Source organism: Eptatretus burgeri, chromosome 5, assembly GCF_056783735.1.
Source record: "Eptatretus burgeri isolate ZD-2024b chromosome 5, Ebu_testis_v1, whole genome shotgun sequence".
Classification (NCBI taxonomy): Eukaryota; Metazoa; Chordata; class Myxini; order Myxiniformes; family Myxinidae; genus Eptatretus; species Eptatretus burgeri.
The window spans coordinates 26076827-26095845 of record NC_140965.1 but is presented as its reverse complement, the minus strand read 5'-3'; the positions used below and the strand labels follow the sequence as shown (position 1 = coordinate 26095845).

The 19019-nt window shown below is 42.7% G+C and overlaps 1 protein-coding gene across 9 annotated transcripts in view; it reads right to left on the bottom strand.

Annotated features, from left to right (window-relative positions):
• Nucleotides 1-19019, bottom strand: part of TRAPPC11 (trafficking protein particle complex subunit 11) — a 204981-nt gene that overhangs the window by 138997 nt on the left and 46965 nt on the right. For all 9 annotated transcript variants that reach the window (XM_085881171.1, XM_085881169.1, XM_085881174.1 and 6 more), the window contains exons 3-6: nucleotides 14858-15027; nucleotides 12558-12628; nucleotides 12295-12409; nucleotides 9047-9146 (exon numbers count right to left, since the gene is read on the bottom strand). In XM_085881171.1, coding sequence (XP_085737297.1) covers nucleotides 9047-9146; nucleotides 12295-12409; nucleotides 12558-12628; nucleotides 14858-15027 — 456 coding nt within the window. The remainder of the gene's footprint in view (nucleotides 1-9046; nucleotides 9147-12294; nucleotides 12410-12557; nucleotides 12629-14857; nucleotides 15028-19019) is intronic.

Sequence of the window (19019 nt, the reverse complement as noted above, 5' to 3'; positions counted from 1 at the left end):
TTTGCCTCCTTGTAAATACCTGCTTGATTGTTTGATGATTTCCCACCGGTGTAAATAAAGATGCTTGTTGTTTCTAAGTAAGTGCTTCATAATTATCACCTTGCTTGTGTGTTTTAATAAATATAGTTGTTACATTTCAGATCTGTCTCAGTTGTCCTTTCCTTCTTGGTATGGCAAAGTGTGAATTGTAATTCCAGATAAGGTATTGTCATTGTGCACCGTCCGTCCGTCTCCGATTTTGACTTCTCCGGCCAAACTGCTGCGCCAATCCGGCTGAAATTTGGCAGCGGGGTTCCGCTCCTGACTGATAATGGGGATTACAAAGCTCGATGCAGTCACGTGACTTTAAGTAGGTCAAAATGATGGACTTGGTAAATTCCTTAAAAAAAATTTCTTCTCCAGACCCAACAGTCATAATGCTACCAAATTTGGGTTACAACATGAGCACATGGTGCTGATGTAAAATTGCGGAAGTCATGCCGATCACATGACCAGAAGCACGTCAAAATGGCGGTCGCACAAATTCCTTCAAATAACTTCTTCTCAAGACCCACCAGTAATAATGCCATGCAAATTTGGGTTACAACCATAGGCCAGGGCACAGATAAGCTTCAGATCCAGTGGCCCTATCTTTACCTCCGCCACCGAAGGTGGAAGGTGGTTATGTTTTCACCTCTGTCCGTCTGTGTGAAGGATATCTCAAAAAGTTGTGGACAGATTCGGATGAAATTTGGTGGGCTCGTTGGTTGGGTGTGAGACAATGACGAACTGATTATATTTTGGTGAAGATCCGGATCCAACCACTTGAATTTTTAAAGTGATTCTTCACCATTGAGAGATTAAGGGCAAAAATGATACATAGCACGATGTCTCAAAAAGTTGTGGGCGGATTCGGATGAAATTGGTGGACACGTTGGGTGTGTTGCAAGGACGAATCGATTCAATTTTGGTAAAGATCTGAATACGAGATTTATTTAATTTCTTAAGTGATTCCTCACCATTGAGAGATGGGGTTTAAAACGATAGATTTATTGGGGCTGATATGTTCTATTAGGTCAGGCATTGCACGGCGTTGGTATGCGCTCTACCGGGTGCCCTCCAAGTCAAATGTGTGATCAATGAGAATTTTTATTTTCTTGCAGATGATGGCATGTGGGGCAGTGTGCAGGACTTGAGTGGTGCTCAGGAGGTATCTGCCACATCAACCAAAGTATCAACAGGAGGATAGAACAGAAGTGAGGTGGGTTAACAGATATGCCATGGACCTGTCTGTGATGTGAGAACAGGCTTGGTGCTTCAACATCATCGTGGGGAAGTGGGGAGATGTCAACAATATTGAGAGCATTAGGTTCCACAGAATACAGGAGAGACAAACGTGTTGCTGGGGAGCCAGTCCATATGGGAGAGAAGTAGCCCATTGAGCTATAGACAAAAGCCTTGGTGTCTGGAAGCGCTTTTAATTTTTCAAGGAATAACTTGGAATAATGGAGAATGCCCATTTCGCAGCTGGATTTAGAGGCCAGCTCTGCTATATAGTCACACCATCAGAGGTCATGACTGAAGGTAAGGCCAAGAGGTTCAAAAGACCAAATCTCTTCCAGGAGCTGACCAGGGTAATAGCTGGGTTCTTTGATGATCCTTCTGGAATGATAGGCTGACTGAGCGATATACGGGATTGAAAGAAATGTTCTATTTTACAATTTCAATTACATTTATGTCATGACTGAAAGAAAGAAATATCTATGAATGTGGAGTCATCTGTACAAAGGAAAAGAGGGTTTTCCAGAGCACTGGAGAGGATGCTTTTGTAGAAGGGGAACATGACTGGACCAAAGGCAATGGTTTGGGGCCTCTAGCTTCCACTGCAAGAGGAGACAAAGGTTCCATTGATAGCAACTTATTAACTGTTCCAGTGGAAGAAGTCAGAAAGCCAGGTATGAAGGTGTCCTTGTATGCCAGATGGAGAGAGCTTGGCAAACAATTCAGCATGCCAGACTGAGCTGAATGTCTGAGATATGTTCAAAGAAATGGTCCTGACCTCTTGTTTGAGATTTAGGGCCTCCATTACTTCCCGAGAGAGAAGCAGCAACATATCTCAGGTTGAGTGATTGGGATGAAATCTCAACTGATGGTCAGAGATCAGGCTGTTTGAAAAAAAAGGAAAAACGACATCAGTAGCAATGATGGATTCCATGACCTTGTGTACAACAGGAATAAAGTTGACTGCCCCATCATTGAAAGGATTTGTTTTTGTACAATTTTTGTGAATGGGAGTGATCTGAGCCAACTCTCCTGCAGACAGAAATTTACCTACGAGTTAAAAGGCGGCTGAAGGAGGAAAGGCTCAATGGTGCATGCGGAGCAGAAGAAGAGCAGAAAAGCAGGATTTGAGAGTGTCGACACCAAAATGCTATCTCACCCCTTGACAGAAACAGGGATGAGGATGGACAGAACCTTTCCACCTTCTTTGGTGAGAATTACACAAAGTCCAATAGACAGCATGTATGCGTGGGTAAATATGGGGACAGAGTGGGATGGGTTTGGAAGAAAACACCGGGTTGAGAAATTCTGCCTCATGTCACGCAAAATCAGCGGCGATGCCATTTGAGATGAGAGAAGGATTGAAAGGGGATAGTGCATGCACAAGAAAGAGACAGAGCAGCCAATGTGCCACAATGCTTCCCTACCATTCAGTGTACCCGAGCCGGGATGATGGATAGGACAGACGCAGATGAAATCGAGAGAGATAGACATAGAGATAGACATCTTTAGTGACGGTATCCCCAGGTGGAATCAATTTCAGATGCTGTGGGGATGGTGGCATAATCCTTTTGTGAGAGGAAAGATTACAGTCCCTTCCCATTGTTCTGTGTGAAGAGACCGCTCCCTCACAATAACCTGAGAGATGTGGGATTTCACAAGAACATGGTGGGAGAAGCGAAGCGCGAGCAAGCAAAACTGAATTTCATTTACATTACATTTGGCCAGAAATATATTCTCAAAAACTGTTTCGGAAGGATACACATTCCACATGCGAGTCACTCTTTTCATTTACTCTCACATTCTGACGAGCATTACACACAAGGCTTCTGGAAGAAAAAAAATAAAAATAAAAAAAAAACACAAAAACCATTTTCTCGACAAAAATATTTTGTACAAATAATTTCTTCCATCAATTTTCCCTGATCAAAGATGTTACATTTGGTGTGCACGACGTGCCAAAGACGGCTCACTGTTGGTTGAACATTCTTCCATCCGGAGGACTCAAAGGCAAGGAGGTCTTTCTGTCCAGAACAAAATTACAATTCCCCTCGACGCGTTTGCACTTGGTTTGCGAAATTTTAATTCAAATCCAAAATCGGGCAATTTAAAATCACGTCGGACGTGTGGGAGGCAATGAAAGTACATCACATTTATCAAAAAAAGGAAGATATTTCCACAAGCTACATTAGTTAATAATTTTTTTTTGCTTTCAAGGTGAACTTGAAAAATCGGCTTTGCAAAGAAAAAAAAAAAAGTTAAATCGTGATGACCAACTGTTTACGGCTGCAAAGCAAGAGAGAAAGCCCGTGCCAAAGCGACCACAGCGGGAGCGCTGTAATGACTGCAGCTCACGGGATCGTGCCACGTGCCCACGCACGAGCTTCTAGGCCACAAAGGCAATAATGCGTGGCGCAAGGAACAACTGCATTCTTAAAATAGGAAGAACAAACAACTTTGTGTGCCTTTACATTTCAAAACTTGTCAAATCAAATGGTTGTTACGGCCGAATTTGAAATAAGGTAGAAACATGACCTCCTTTTGCACAGTCTTAACTGAAGAAATATAAAAAGCCAAAACAAGACAAAGAAAGTTTGTTTGTTTTTTTTTACAGATGAGATTTCGGTAAAACGTGTCTGTCAAAATTGTGCATGCCAAACGCGTTAATATAAAAAGGAGTGATTTTTCTTTTCTTTATGTTTATCTGACAACAGAACAGAAAGTTTCAATGTGAACTTTTGTAATCTGCTCTTTTCCCTGCGGATTACACAAAGAGTGACACACATTGAATCCCAAACAATTTTTTGGGGGACACATGACGATTGAGGCTGATGGAAGAGAGAGAGCAGAAGGGAAGGGAACAAAATGGAAAGGAGGGAATGACAACAGCAAAGTAGAAGTCTGAGTGAGGATGAGATCAAGATGGGGGGGGGGGGGGTGAGAAAGACACGGGGGTGAACAAGCTGCACACAAGCCGAATGAAACACAACAAGGACAGGAAGGGGGAAATGGGGATGAAACAGAAAAGGGACAAACAAACAGAGAACTAACAAACGAAAAGAGGTTTGAGGGAGAGGGGGAAAGGATTGGGGGTATAACAGTTCATGAGTCGGGATGGGGGAGTTGTTCACCACTGCTCGAGGTCGGGGTGAACAACTGCTTGAAGCCCAAGAGGGGAAAATGGGACTGCAAAGTCAGGGGAAGTTGGTTCCAGAGGTGAGAGAAAAGAGAAACAAATGAGTAGAGGTGAGCAATGAGACTGGATTTTGGGAGTTTAACAGGAGAGGGATACTGGAATACCATGTGCACCCAGTAGAAAAACAGCCAAGAGAGGGCAGAAGGTGCAAGACCAAAAAGGAAGCGAGAGAATATAGCGAGGCCACCAACCTGTTTGCAAAGCAAAATTAACAGGCATAGACCCTCAGCTTCATCGTGGGAGATCCCAATGATTTTGAGGGACTCACTTTCCACGGCATCAAGAAGGGCAAGGTGTGAGACAGGGCCTCCAGCAAAACAGGGGAGAGCACTGCAAGAGTACTGCAGTACTGCATCAAGCTGCAAATTAAGGCCTTGGGTCTTTTGGGTTGTCAAGAGTTAAGATTGACCAAGGAAAGACCTTGCTCTTTACTTATTCGGGTTCCTTCTGATGTCTCCAATGCAGCATTTGGGCGTCCGTTTGATTAACCTCTTCTTGCGGTTTCTTTAGGAAGTAGATAGAGATAGAAGGGTTTGCCAGATGGTCTTTGCAGAGAGATAGGGTGAATATATAGGATTTGTTGGGGTTGAAAGACATATCCCAAGTGTTGGACCGGCTCCCGATTCTATCAAGGTCTGCCGAGAGGGAAGAGGCTGCTGTCTGCCTGCCTGAAGAATGATACAGCAGAGGGTGGAATCATCAATAATGAGACCGGCAGGATTTTCCTGGGAATCAGAAAGATCATTGATGAAGATAAGGAACAAGACTTGAGTGAAGACACTGCCTTGGGACACTATAGCTTTGACAGGGAGAGGAGACGAGAGGTTCCCTTTTAAGAGCTATACGTTGAATATGAGAGTGGAGAAAGTCAGTGATTCCTGAGAGGAGATGGCTTTGGATGCTGCACGCAGAGAGTTTGGAGATCAAGGTGGGGTGGCAGACTCTATGAAATGACGACATATGTCCAGAGACGACCCTGATGGCTTCCATCCATCGTTGGGAGAATAGAAACAGCATGTCCAAGGTTGAATGATCTGAGATCAGGACAATGGAGATTCAGAAGGTTTTCATGTCAACTGCAATGATAAGTTCCGTGACCTTGCTTATAATTGGAAGCATGCTAATCGGTCTGTAATTAAGAGGACAAGTTTTTATACTATGTTTGTGCATTGCAGTGATGTTGGCGAACTTCAACAGATGGAAACTGATCCAGAGAGAATGATCAAATGAACAGAACACAAAGAGGATGAGCAAGAGCAGCAGTGCAGATTTTTAGGACACATATACCGATGCCGTCTGGGTCTGTCGCAGAATCAGAGCTGAGGTTGACCAGAAACTACTCCACCTCCTCAAGTGGGAAAGGCACAGTATCCAGGGAGCAATTGGGTATCAAGAGAATAGGGAAGGTGCAGATTGGGTAAACAAAATTTGGAAGCACACACAGACTTGAGCATTCGGCCTTCTCACGAGCAGAGTTAGCTGTGGTGCCATTTGAAGTGAAGGAATGGATAGAGAGGGAAACGCACATCAGAGACAGACTTGACAAGGCACCACCAGGTTTTTGAAGGAAGGGACAGGTTTCATCAGAGTTCAGCATTGAGGTTGGCCAGATATTTTTTGATAGTTAGATACTGTTTGCTGGGTTTCCTGAGAGTGGACAGACACTTGTTTCAGGCTTTGTGGAATGATGGGGAGTTGCCTTTTTTAATAAGAGGATCTAAGGTTCATAGTGGAGATTCATAGACCAGCTGAAGAAGACCAGATTCACCACCAGAGTAGAGACGGTGCCATTCCACAAGTTCGAAAAAGTTGCATCAACCACACATAAATTCCAAAATAAAAATAAAATAGAACAAACAGTGAAGGCCAGAAGAAAAGCAGAAAAAAAGCAGCTTTGAATGTGGAGTGTCACTGGGGACCCAGCGGTGAAGATGACGTGAGATCGAGGGGGAGGAGACATGGAACCAACGGACAAAAATACTAGCAACGAAAACCAACAAAGCACTCGAGAGATTGGTCCCAAAATCATCCCCTTAAAGGAACTCAACACCATGAGCTTTGCAGTATCACCGCTCATACAAAACTAGGACACTTCAACGTCGTGACATCGCCAGATATGTCTCCACCAAAATTATGACATCATTCTTCTGTATGTACTTACCAAGTTTGATTTAAATCTCTGAACCCAGATTCAAAATATTAAATAATTATGGCTGTAAGACCATGCATCCTTTCAGGTTGAAATTTAAAACCTATGTTCCTCATGACTATCAGATCATAATCGCGATGTTTCACGTCGATTGATGAAGCAGTTCAAGAGAATTAAAAAAAAAAAAAAAAAAGATTTTAGGTGAGTCCAATATGGCTGCCAGACCATGTGACCTATTAATTGTTTGTGAACACCCTGGTATCCCCAAGGATTGGCGAACATGTGGGTGAGGTTCCCCCTCGATCTGTCAAGCCATTCTGGAAAGGTTTTTAAAGGTTTATTCTTCAAAAAAAAAAATCATAGCTTCCAAACCATGTGACCTGTGACATCAAAGGTGGAGAACTTTTTGTTCCTCATGGATAGGCGATCACAACTGCACAGTTTCGCCTTGATCTGCGAAGAAGCCCCTTTTGGAGAAATTTTTTGAAGGCTTTTATGTTAAAAAAAAAAAAAAAAAAAAAAGTGGCCGCCGAACCATGTGACCACCTGATGGTGCCTTGTCATTTCATCAATTCCCCCCCTCCCCCCACCAAGACAATTTAGCCCTAGATGACCCTTAAAAAATTTTCATACTGATCGGATAAAGCGTTCGACGTATGCAATGATTACACAAAGTATTCTAAGACGTAATAAAAAAAAAAAATAATAATAATAATAATAAAAATCACATTATTTCCCATGGGGAATATTTGACATTTGCCAAGTTTTGATTTTTTTTTTCCATGGAGCGGTTTCAGAGATACAGAGGTCCAAAGTTTTTCCTTTTATCCAACATGACTGCCAGAACACGTTATGTATGACATCATAATTATCATGAAAACATTCTACATGAGTAGTTGCAGCGATGGTGAAAATTTAGTGTCAATCGGATAAGCAGGTGCAGAGAAAAGAGAAAATTAGCACGGACGGACGGACGGACACACTGACGTATGTACATACGCACGGACAACCCAAAAATGTAATGCCTCTGGCGATTTCGTCAGCGGAGGCATTAAAGGTAACAGGAAAACAACATTGCACGAAGAGCAAACCAGCCCCTACGGACAGAGACCAGAAACCACCATGGTAATGGAGACTCGACGCAAAGGGAGCAAATGAGAAAGGAAACGGGACAAATAGAACAATTCACAAGGGGAAATCGAAGCTCAAAGCTTAATGACGAGGGTCCAAAAAAAATAGAAAAACAAATACAAAATGGGAAACAAAGATGGTAATTGCTGCTGAAAGCAAAGTCAAAATCGAAAGGATAGCAAGAAAGGTTAAAAAAAAAAAAAAAAAACTATAACCAAGTCAACAAAGGGAGAAAACAAAACTGCATGTATGAAAATAACCCGAAGATTATAGCTTGAACGGAGGAAACAAAAGAAAAATGTACCAAATCCGCCCAAGAAAGATAAACTTGAAAATTTCTGTAAAGGAATCCATGAGAACCCAAAATAACCCAACAGAGGCAAATTGGATCCAAAACTTGGAGGAACTAGAGCGGCACTGACGTCACGACATGGCTAGATATGGCTCCACCCACACAATTACTTCTTCATACATACTTGTACAAAGGGTTCGATTTAAATCCCTTCAGCTGTTCTCAAATACAGTATCACATTTTAACCTGACATGACCTTTGATCTTTGACCTCTTGACCCCATAATCTAATCAGTTCATCTTTACATCATTATACATACTGTACTTGTATCACATTTGGTCAAAATGCAATCATTGCTTCACAAGCTAGCATGGCAACAGCATTTTTACTGAAAACAACCTCTGACCTTTGACCTCTTGCCTCCAAAATCAAATCAGTTCATATCTGTACCATTATACATACTTCCAAGTTGACTTGGATCCCTTCAGCTGTTCTTAAGTTACCACGTCACAAAAAAACCTATCACTGACGCACGGACGGACGGACAGCTGGCGAGACAACCTGAAAACACAATGCCTCCGGCGACTTCCAAAAAAAAACAAACGAACGAGTAAGAGCACTCTGTGGAGCACGTACCTCCGCCACGTAATGCCTGATCCACGAGAACATGTCGGGCCCAAGACATTTTTGAAACATCATGCTATATATATCACTATATCGTTTTTGGCCCTATCTCACAGTGGTGAAGAATCACTTATAAAATCCTAGTAGCCGGATCCAGATCCAGATCTTCACCGAAATCTAATCACTTCGTCCTTGTCACACCCAACTTGCCCACCAAATTTCATCCGGATCCGTCCACAATTTTTTTTTAACATATCCTGCAAACAGATAGACAGACAGATAGAGAGGGGTGAAAACATCACCTCCTTCACCTTCGGAGGCAGAGGTAATGATAATGACAGTGGGGAACAAAGCTCTGTTTAGGTCTGTAATCAAACAGATGGGTCATGTGTACCTGATGGGTCGTGCGGTTCAGCAGCTCTTTGTGAGATTTCACCTTACGAGCTTCTGCATGGTAGTAACCCTGAGAAAGCTCGTAGAAGGCATTCTCCAGCCTATTGTGGGACAGAAGAACAGAAGGTAGTTGGAAGTGCCGAAACGAATGACGGAATTCGACTTGTGAAAGTTCCCATCCGATGAAAATAATCACATTTGTGCAACTACAATCAGGTTGAATAAAACAAGGAACCACCGGATAACATCACCATCCAGAGGGCAAACTCGATTCAGATACAGGTGAGCACTGGCGATTGTAAACTTAAAAAAAAAAAATAAATAAATAAAAAAAAAACTTACCATTTCCAACACTGGAGGATTAGATTAAAATGTTGAATGAAGAGGCTACATTACTTCAATGCCTTCCACCAAGATGGAAGAACTCGACAACGTTTTCGCACATTTCAACTCAACATTGAATCGAACAATCCTTATTTCTAAGGTGTGCGACGGCAAAAATAATTATATTACAAGCGATCTGAAAATAACTTAAACAATTCATCATTAACCTAGCGACACACGATGCACAAGGAAGAAGGGCAAGGCAAAAAGCGAAGGAAGGAAAAAAAAAAAAAAAGGAGTTTGGAAGGAAGGTGAAGGAAGGGAGAATGAACTAGGAAGATGGGATGGGGGGAGCTGACTGGGGGGGGGGTGGGGATTTCATATGCCACCATTTCACGAATGTAATTTGCACACAACCCACAGGGGCAGAATTGACGTGCAACCGCAAAATGCACGATTTTCAACTTGGGTTTCCATCTGCTAGCACAGCGTTTAGATTCAATGATTGAATGTACAGAGAGTAAGCCTGGTGTTGTCTCACAGTGGTTAGGGTGGCTGGCTTGGGATCCTAGGGTCCTGAGTTTGAGCCCTGCTGGCTGCTGAATCAACACCAGGTGAGGGTGACTCTACCTGTCATCATTCTGAGTTTGGTGAATGAGGACCAGTGTGCTGGTCCCTTTGTGTGCTCCGGTTAGAACAGGTACACCGTAACCCTGCGTGTCGAAAGAGGCGACTGAAGGGCATCTGGCCATGAAAACATTGCCTCACAAAGGGAACAATGATTGTCACGGGGCCCGCAAGACTAACCCCTACACTAGCAGGGAAAAATGGCCTTAAAATTCTTGTGTGTGTGTTTTTGAATGTACAGATAGTCTAAATGGGTCAATCAGTATCAGCAAGAAGGTACAAAAAATAAAACTGAAAGTTCGAATGAAGTGAGGTACGTATTAAATCAGCAGGTATGAAGCAAGAAAGAGAGGTATTAAACGAGCCAACGATTTACTGAACATGTGATGAATAATTTTTTTTACGTCAACCAACAATTAATGCAAAAAAAGCGTATCATGTAATTAATACACCTTCCATATTTTCTGGTGTATAATCCAAGTTTTTTTTCTCGTCAAAAAAGGTAAAGGTTGGGGTTGCGGTTAATACACAGGTGTAGAAAGAAATTGGTGTTAAAAACGATCAATGCTGAATTTCAAATATATTCCAAATTAACACTTTTGTCGCAGTCCGGAATGCTGTTAAGCTAAATTTTGCAATGTATAAATTTTAACAATCGGTTCCGGTTAAGAGTTTGTACAACGTTTTGTTAACCGAGTGCAGAAATTAAATAAATAACAAAAACTGGAGACACCCAGAGTTGTGGCGTACATGGAGCCTCGCGGTTCTGAAAACGCCATTAAACACAAAAGGAGGACACTTGGTCTCACATCAAAAGAAGAATTATTCACATTAGCGAGAGTCTTTGGCGAGGACACTTGTACATCGAGTGTATAATAACTGTATTAATACTCGAAATGCAACAAACAAGAAAAACAACAGTGTGAGTGTCCTTCAAGTTAAGCCGTGCACGGAACCTCTTGTAACTCACTCTCAGCTCCACCCGTTTTTATCCCGTCTCCGTTAGAGGGAAAACACACCGGTTACATTCGACGAGCGAATGGATGCTCTCCGGTCTCGAGAGGGAAAGGACCGCTACAAGTCTAATAACGGAGCACCCACCTCAAATAATGCTCAATGTGACGATCAACACGACTGGTCACTAGAAGGACCGATTCACAGTCATGTTCGCCTGCACCACAGACGGTGGCGAGCTTCCTGCGTTTGTCATGTTTAAGAGGAAGGCAATGCCCAAAAAAAGTTTCCAGTCGGCGTCATTGTTCGTGCACAGCAGAAGGGGTGGATGGACGAAGGACTGGTCCAGGAGTGAGTGCGTACGATTTGGAATAGTAGGCCGGATGGTGGTCTCTCTCGATGACGGAGCATGCTCGGCCTGGAGGCATTCATTTGTCACAAGACAGACGACACTAAAGCGCTGCTCCGTTGGACCAACACCAATCTTGTAATCATCCCAGGTGGGATGACATCGCTCCTGCAGTCCATCAACAAGCCATTCAAGGACGGGCTACGTCGCTGCTGGTCTGACTGAATAATGAGTAGGGAGAAGACCTACACCAAGTGCAGGAGGATGAGAAAGGTCAACCTTCTGGATCATCAAAGGTGTGGGAGGAAATACCATTGGAAATCATCAAGCGAGCATTTCTGAAATTCTAAATCTCCATCAACATGGACGGCACAGAGGACGACATCATTTGGGAGGAGGAGGCCGCAAATGATGGTGACAGCGACATGGACTTGCTCTACCCTGATTTGGACAAGGAGTTAAGTGCCATCTTCGACGAGGAAAGCATTGACGACGATTTCCTCCGGGTTAAGCTGAAAAGCTTCATCAAACCCAAACGGCCCTTTTCAGGGCCACAAATCCACAAGAAATATGTATGATACCGGTATGAATCCCTTTTCTTCCTTTTTCTCGAAACAAAAAAGAAATCCTGTTTATAATATTAAAAAAATAAGAAATAAAAATGAAAACTTCTTTGTGTCCTCCCCTCGCTATTCAACTTCTTGAAAATGAGAATAAGACTGTTAGACGACGAAATTAAGCACGTTGATACCTCCGTCACTTTGTTCCGTACAAAGTTAATGTACAAACGTATTTAGATCGAGATCAGAAAATAAAACGATCAATATATTCATTTAACAGGGGTGCAGTTAATATAGTCAGGGTTTTTACACTGGAAAATATGGTACCCACATTCTGTGTGGACAAACGGACAAACAGACAGACAAATGGACCCAAAAGCAATATCCTCTCCTCTGGCGGGGGTAAAAAAAACCCCCCCAAAACACCACACATACCGAATAATGTACCCAACGAGATGATCCGTATGCGGCAAGACAAATAAGGCCTTCGCTGAGAGTTCACAAGCTGTGCACAGAGTAGCTGCTCGTTCTGAGGCGACCAAATCCTCTCCTGCGGCACAAGGGTGTTACAAATCGATTGCAGATACGTGCCTAACATAATATTTGTAATTATTTTTGCAAACAATATCACAGTTAACAATAACAACATGCCGATGGGCAAATTAATTGCTTTAATCTATATTTAAGTTCCACCTTACCTGGTGGAAGTGGAGCCTTCTTTTGAATCAGTACCACTGCTACCTTGGTGCCCCGACCCTGGAGGCTCTGCCTACAGAAAATAAATTAAAAAAAACAGAACAACAAAATCAATAAACTGAAATGTTTCCCTTCCCAAAGTGATGTATGGTAAAGAAACAAGACGCATGGTCAACACACTTCACATCGAGGTGATCGTCAGGGAGAATTCAGTGTGCAGGGAAATTATTATAACAAAAGATGGAAGCAATTTGGTTGAGGATACTTCAAATATGACCGAGACTTTTGTTTTGTAAAAGGTGGAGCAATGTATAATCGACCAGTTATGTGGACCAGTGGATTTTGAGGTAATTTGCCTTTGTTGTGTTGATAACCAAAAGCCAAAATAACACATTTGTGGCATCAAGATATTGTTGTGGTTCTGGCTCCGAGGACTGATGGTCTTTTCCATGTCCATGGCGTTTCTTTTATTTATTTATTTTTTTACGATATAACCTTTTATTTTCTCTTTCTTTCCTTCTCCTTGAACCAGTTGGAACTGGCTAATTACCTCATGCATCCTTCTTGCTGTGCTTCTCACTTCCTTCTTGAACCGGTTCTTCCTATCAGCTGACTTCCAATCATCAGCAAGGTCATGGAATCTGTCATTACAGTTGATATGAAATCCTTATTTTTCTCCAACACCCTCATCTCAGATCATCAACTCGGATTCAGACATGGTCACTTTACCTTGGATACGCTGCTTCGACTCTCCCAACAATGGATGGAGGCCCTCAATATCAGACATGGGATCAGGGCCGTCTTTCTGGACATATCTCAAGCTTTTGATACAGTCTGGCATCCTGCCTCGCTCTCCAAACTGTCTGCCGATGGCCTCCAAGACCAACTCCACTCATGGCTTACTAACTCCCTTCCATCTCATGGACAAAGTGTGGCTGTCAACGGAACCCTTTCATCTCCTCTCCCTGTCAAGGCTGGAGTACCCCAAGGCAGTGTTCTCGGCTCCATATTATTCCTACTCTTCATCAATGACCTCACTGACTCTCTGGAAAATCTCTTTGCTGATGACTCCACTCTGTACTGTGTGTGACATCTCTCATCCTTCTGACAGACAGGCAGCAGCCTCTTCCCTCTCAAAAGACCTTGACAACACAATTTGGCAGATGTATCCATATTGTCCACCCTTTGCGTTCTCCCTTACCCCTCATTGCTTCCTGCATCTTGTTTGTCCGCCGCAGATTACGTTCTCCCTCTGCCCTGCTGTTGGGGTTTTTCCCCCCTTTCTCCTGCTGTTCCCTTTGTTATGTTGTGTCCTGATTTGTTCTGTGTAATCACTTAAAACAATGCCCCGACATTCGTTAGGAACGTATCCTCCGCGAATAGCAGGGTCCAACAGTACGTCGGATGTAAATACCTCACCTCTCTTCAAATATTGACGATTGCTGTCATCTCGCACAACCATTGCGTTCTCGACAAGTTTGAGCGAGTTGAAAATAAAGTATTTTTTATTGTGTGTAAAGTATTTTAGTTGAAAAAAAATTGCAACACAAAAGGAGAGAGTGTTTTAAAAATGAACACTTGATGTCCAACATGATTGGGCAGAGGTGGCACCGAACCCATTGAGCTGTCTCGTCTGGGTTCGATTCCTGACCGGACTACAAACACTTTCAGATTGACGTTCTGCAGGCAGGACGTTGCATCATGTGCGTCGTTCTTCGAATGTAACTTCAGCTCGGTGTCCCATCTGGGAGCATTAGTTGGTGGAGGTTAAAATATCCCACCTGTCTTTTGTGAACAGTTGGTGAGTTATCTCTAGCACCCTGGAACAAATCCCAAATTAGTCAAATTCAACTTCATTCATCTGCCAGGTCTCACCAACCTGTTGATAAAAGACTTGGGCCAAAAACTTTACCTGGGTGACATCACAAGGTGGAGGCAACAACACGAGCCATTAAAATAAGTCGTAGACAAATACTTCCACATTTGAAGGCAAGATGAAGGCACATCTGCCATTTCATGGCTTAACAACCACAAAAAGATGGCACTCAGCAATACGAGGTGAAATTTGGGGACGTAATGATGACATTTTCTGCAGCCACCTTGGCCGAGAAGTCAACGCTAACTCTTTGATTGAATTGGGTATAACAAGCTTGAATGGCCAAGTAGGTAAAACACAGATGATCCATGCCATTAAGTTTCTTTGGATGCAAATCAGAGAATATGTAGTATAAACAGACCACTTCTCATTTTTTAAACGTCACATTAATACGCCAGCTATTCATGAAAAAAAAAAAAAACTCACCGGACAATCTCAACACGTGTTGAACACTCTGACTGTCGCTCTCGCCACTGTGGCTCATCCCAGTCAAGCTCAAAGAAGACAACAGCAACGGCAGGTATCACATTGAGGTGCTTGTGCATCCAGCCAACCTTAAGGATGCCCTTGGGTATGTACCATTCGTAAGACGTCCGCTGCAGAAATGACCAAGGAAGCACATTAACCACACATTGCTAAAAGTACTTTAACTAAGAAGAACAAGGAAAAAAAAAAATAAAAGACATAAAATGTCATTGCCCCCATTGCTTCAGCAATTTTGCTATACTGCGTTAAATGTCTAGCCCACATTTATTGACAACTAAAATGGCCACCGGTTTACCAGTCGGCTATCTTTGATCGGATCGCAAAATAACGTTAGGTGCACGTGTCTGCCGTCCTGTACTGTGCTTGTGCCAACAAAAATCGGAACATGCATGTCCAAGAAATGGTTGGGGACGTGTTCAACATTGGGTTTTATACAACTAAAATGGCTGCCAGTCAGCCATCTTTGATCGCATCGCGGAACAAAATGATGTGCATATGGACACCATCATTTGTTGTCTTTGTGCCAAGTACGAATAAAAATCGGTTCATACACGTTCGAGATATGGTTGCGGACGCACGCACACGAAAATCGAGACCAAATCCTGAAGCCTCTGTTTTTGACCAAGTCCAACGGGGGATAATAATATAAAAAATAAATAAATAAATAAATAAAGAGACGATCGTTTCAGGAAAATATTGAAGCAAACCAGGGAGAAATCAAAATTATGAAAATAACAGTAAAGTTATCTTCTTTCTGGCAACCAAAACCACAAGTCACAACATCAAATGAGAAGGGCACTCGGTAGTGTGCATACCTCCAACAGCCTAATTAGTTTACATTTTGTATCCCACCGATAGGCCGGATCTGGATTTGGACCTGAACTAAAATATAATCAGCTTGTTCTTGTCATCTAACCAACTCATCCGCCAAGTTTCGGCCGAATCCGTCTGTAATTTTTTGAAATATCGTGTTTTACATCATTTAAACCTGATCACTCAATAGTGAAGAATCACTAAAAAAAATATCGGATACAGATTCAGATTTTCACCAAAATCGAATCAATTCTTCCCTTGTTTCATCCCCAACCTGCCCATCAAGTTTTGTCCAAATCCATGCAGAACTTTTTTGTGACATCGTGCTATAATATTGTTTTCGTCCTAACACTCGATGGTGAAGAATCAGTTAAAAAAAATTATCGGATCCAGATTTGGATCTTCACCAAAATCTCATCATTTCATCCTAGTCACATCCCCAAACTCTTCACCAAGTTTCGTCCGAATTCGTCCACAACTTCGAGATATTTTGTTCACAATCAAACACACAAGGGTGAAAACATAACCTCCATCCATCTTTGGTGGTGGAGGTAATCAGTGCTAACTGAAATAGCAACAGTTTGCAAAAGTATTATTTCAAAAAATAAAAAATAAAAAAAAGAAGAGGTTAACTAATAACATACTCGCAGTAACCTGACACACCAGTGCCTGCTCGTGGTTCACCAAGTCTATACAATTATTAATAAAATATGGATGGTACAGCAATCTCAGTCCCATCCATTACTAACATGATGCGATTTTGGTCGCAGCTACAAAACAGATCGCCTCATTATTGACGAACAATTCACACTCCTTTCAAATTAAAAAATAAAAGGTAGCTTCAAATAACTAGCAAGGTCATAAGATGAATAAAATCCTCAATAGGCAGTGTACGAAAGAAAAAAAAAACAAAGTTGTGTTATTGGGCAAAATAAGTGTCCATGAAAACAAATTTTTCCCCTCCGCAGGATATTTAACAAAATAGGAGAGCCACAATCAACCCCTTCCCTATTGAGTGTGTTTGGGGGAGGGGGATGACGAGGGGTGTGTGTGTGCAGGCATAATGGAGTTTTGGATGGTGCAAAAACAATATTTCAGTTATAATAAGAGTAACCTCACAAGGAATTTACATGCAGGAGAAAGCCATTAGGCCTATCAAGCCTGTGTAATGGTTGCCATCCGTGGTTGTTTGTCCGTGCTTTGTCCTTTTCAAATGCAGAGTAGCAAGGAAAGAAGCAGCACGTACCATTTTAAAATCATTTGGTACTACTCGGCTGGGGTCAGGTTCAAAATGCCGGTTCAAATGTTCAAAATGGATCATGGGGTGTGGCGCTGCCCGGTACCTGTGCGGGAGGACGAAAGTCGGAGTCTTCAAGTTCTTGGTGCTTCAAGTCTTGCTCTATAGATGTGAGATGGAGACTTCATTCCTTTGGTACCAGTTCTCTTTGGAGAATCATTGGGTATCACTGGTCAGAGGTTGTGTCCAATGAGTGGTTACTGAGAGAGACTCAGATGAGATTTGTTACCTGCATAGTCCATGAGCATCAGCTGCGGCTGTATGGACATATGGCTCATTCTCATGATGTTGATCCTGCTCACCAGATTAGCTTAGTTGTAGTAATTTTCTGTCGGGAGTTAAAGGGAAGGCCAATATTTACAGCTGAAATTGCCACCAGTCTACCAGTCAGCCCTCTTTGATCAGATACCAAAATAAAAATAGGCACGAGTCTCTGCCAACGTGTATTGTACTTTTGCAAACTTTGAACAAAATCAGACGATGCATCTCTGAGAAATGGTTGGGGACGCATTTAAGTGACAAAATGGACACCAGTCAGCCATCTTGGATGTGATCTCAAACAAAAATGACGTGCATATGTATAGCAGTCATTCATTATCTGCATGCAAAGTTTCAAACACCATTGGAAAATGCATGTTAGAGAAATGGTTGAAGACGTGTTCAGCATCAGGTTTTTTTTACAACTAAAATGGCCGCCAGTCGTCCATCTTGGATCTGATCTCAAAACAAAATGATGTGCTTATGTCAGCCATCATTTTTTTATCTGAGTGCCAAGTTTGAACAACATCAGAACATGCATGTCTGATAAATGGTTGAGGATGTGTTTTCGACACCAGGTTATTTTTACAACAAAAATGGCTGCCAGTCTACCAGTCAGCCATCTTTGATCAGATTGCAAAATAAAGTGAGGTGAAGGTGTTTGCCATCATGTACTGTGCTTGTGCAAAGTTTGAACAAAATCGGACCATGCATCTCTGAGAAATGGTTGGGGACACATTTAAGTAACAAAATGGCCGCCATTTTGTTAGCCATCTTGGATGTGATCTCGAAAAAAACGACGTGCTTATGTAAGCCATCATTCAACATTGTGTGTGCCAAGTTTGAATAAGATCGGTAAATGCATGTCCGAGAAAGGGTTGAGGACGTGTTCGCCACCAGTTTTTTTTTTCCTTCTTTTTACAACTAAAATGGCTGCCAGTCAGCCATCTTTGATCACATCGCGAAACAAATGATGTGCATATGGATTCCATCATGTACTGCCTTTGTGCCAAGTATGAGCAAAATCGGTCCACACATGTCCCAGATACGGTTGAGGACGCACGCACACGAATATCGAAACCAAATCCAGAAGACCCCCCCCCCTCCACCGTTTCAGACTACTTCCAAAGGGGACTAATAACCTGACATACATACATGAAGCAAAAACATGTGTACGGCTCATGTGCATATATAATACATCATGGTGATATACCTGGGATTATTCTAATTGCACTGAGCCATGGACCAAGACCCAGGCCAAGGGCCTGAGGCTTGTCGATCTGTGTGCTTCAGGCAATGGTGGCACATGATTTTATTGGGGTGGAGTAAGGCCAACTGTCTAGCCAATGAGGGTAAAGCAGTGGGGTGGAGTCAGGGTAGCTGAACGTTGACCCATGTATAATGTGATATTTTCTCAGTCCAAAAAGGACAGAGGTCAGGTCAGGTTTGGGAGCATGCGCTGGAGCAGTGTGTCGCTGCGTCCACTTTCTGCCGGTACTCCAGGGGCCTCAGTCTGGTCATCCCCCCCCCCCCCAAGCAGATGCCTGACCCATCCCAATCTCCTTGAGAAGCTGATCAAAGTGCTGCAACCACGAGGAACGTGGTTGACCCATTGGCCTCCTCCACTCATGAGGCTCCCTGGCTGAGAGAATCTGGTGAGCAGGATCAGCGTCAGGAAAACGAGCCACATGTCCATACAGCCGCATCTGATGCTGACTGGCTCTGCAGGTAACA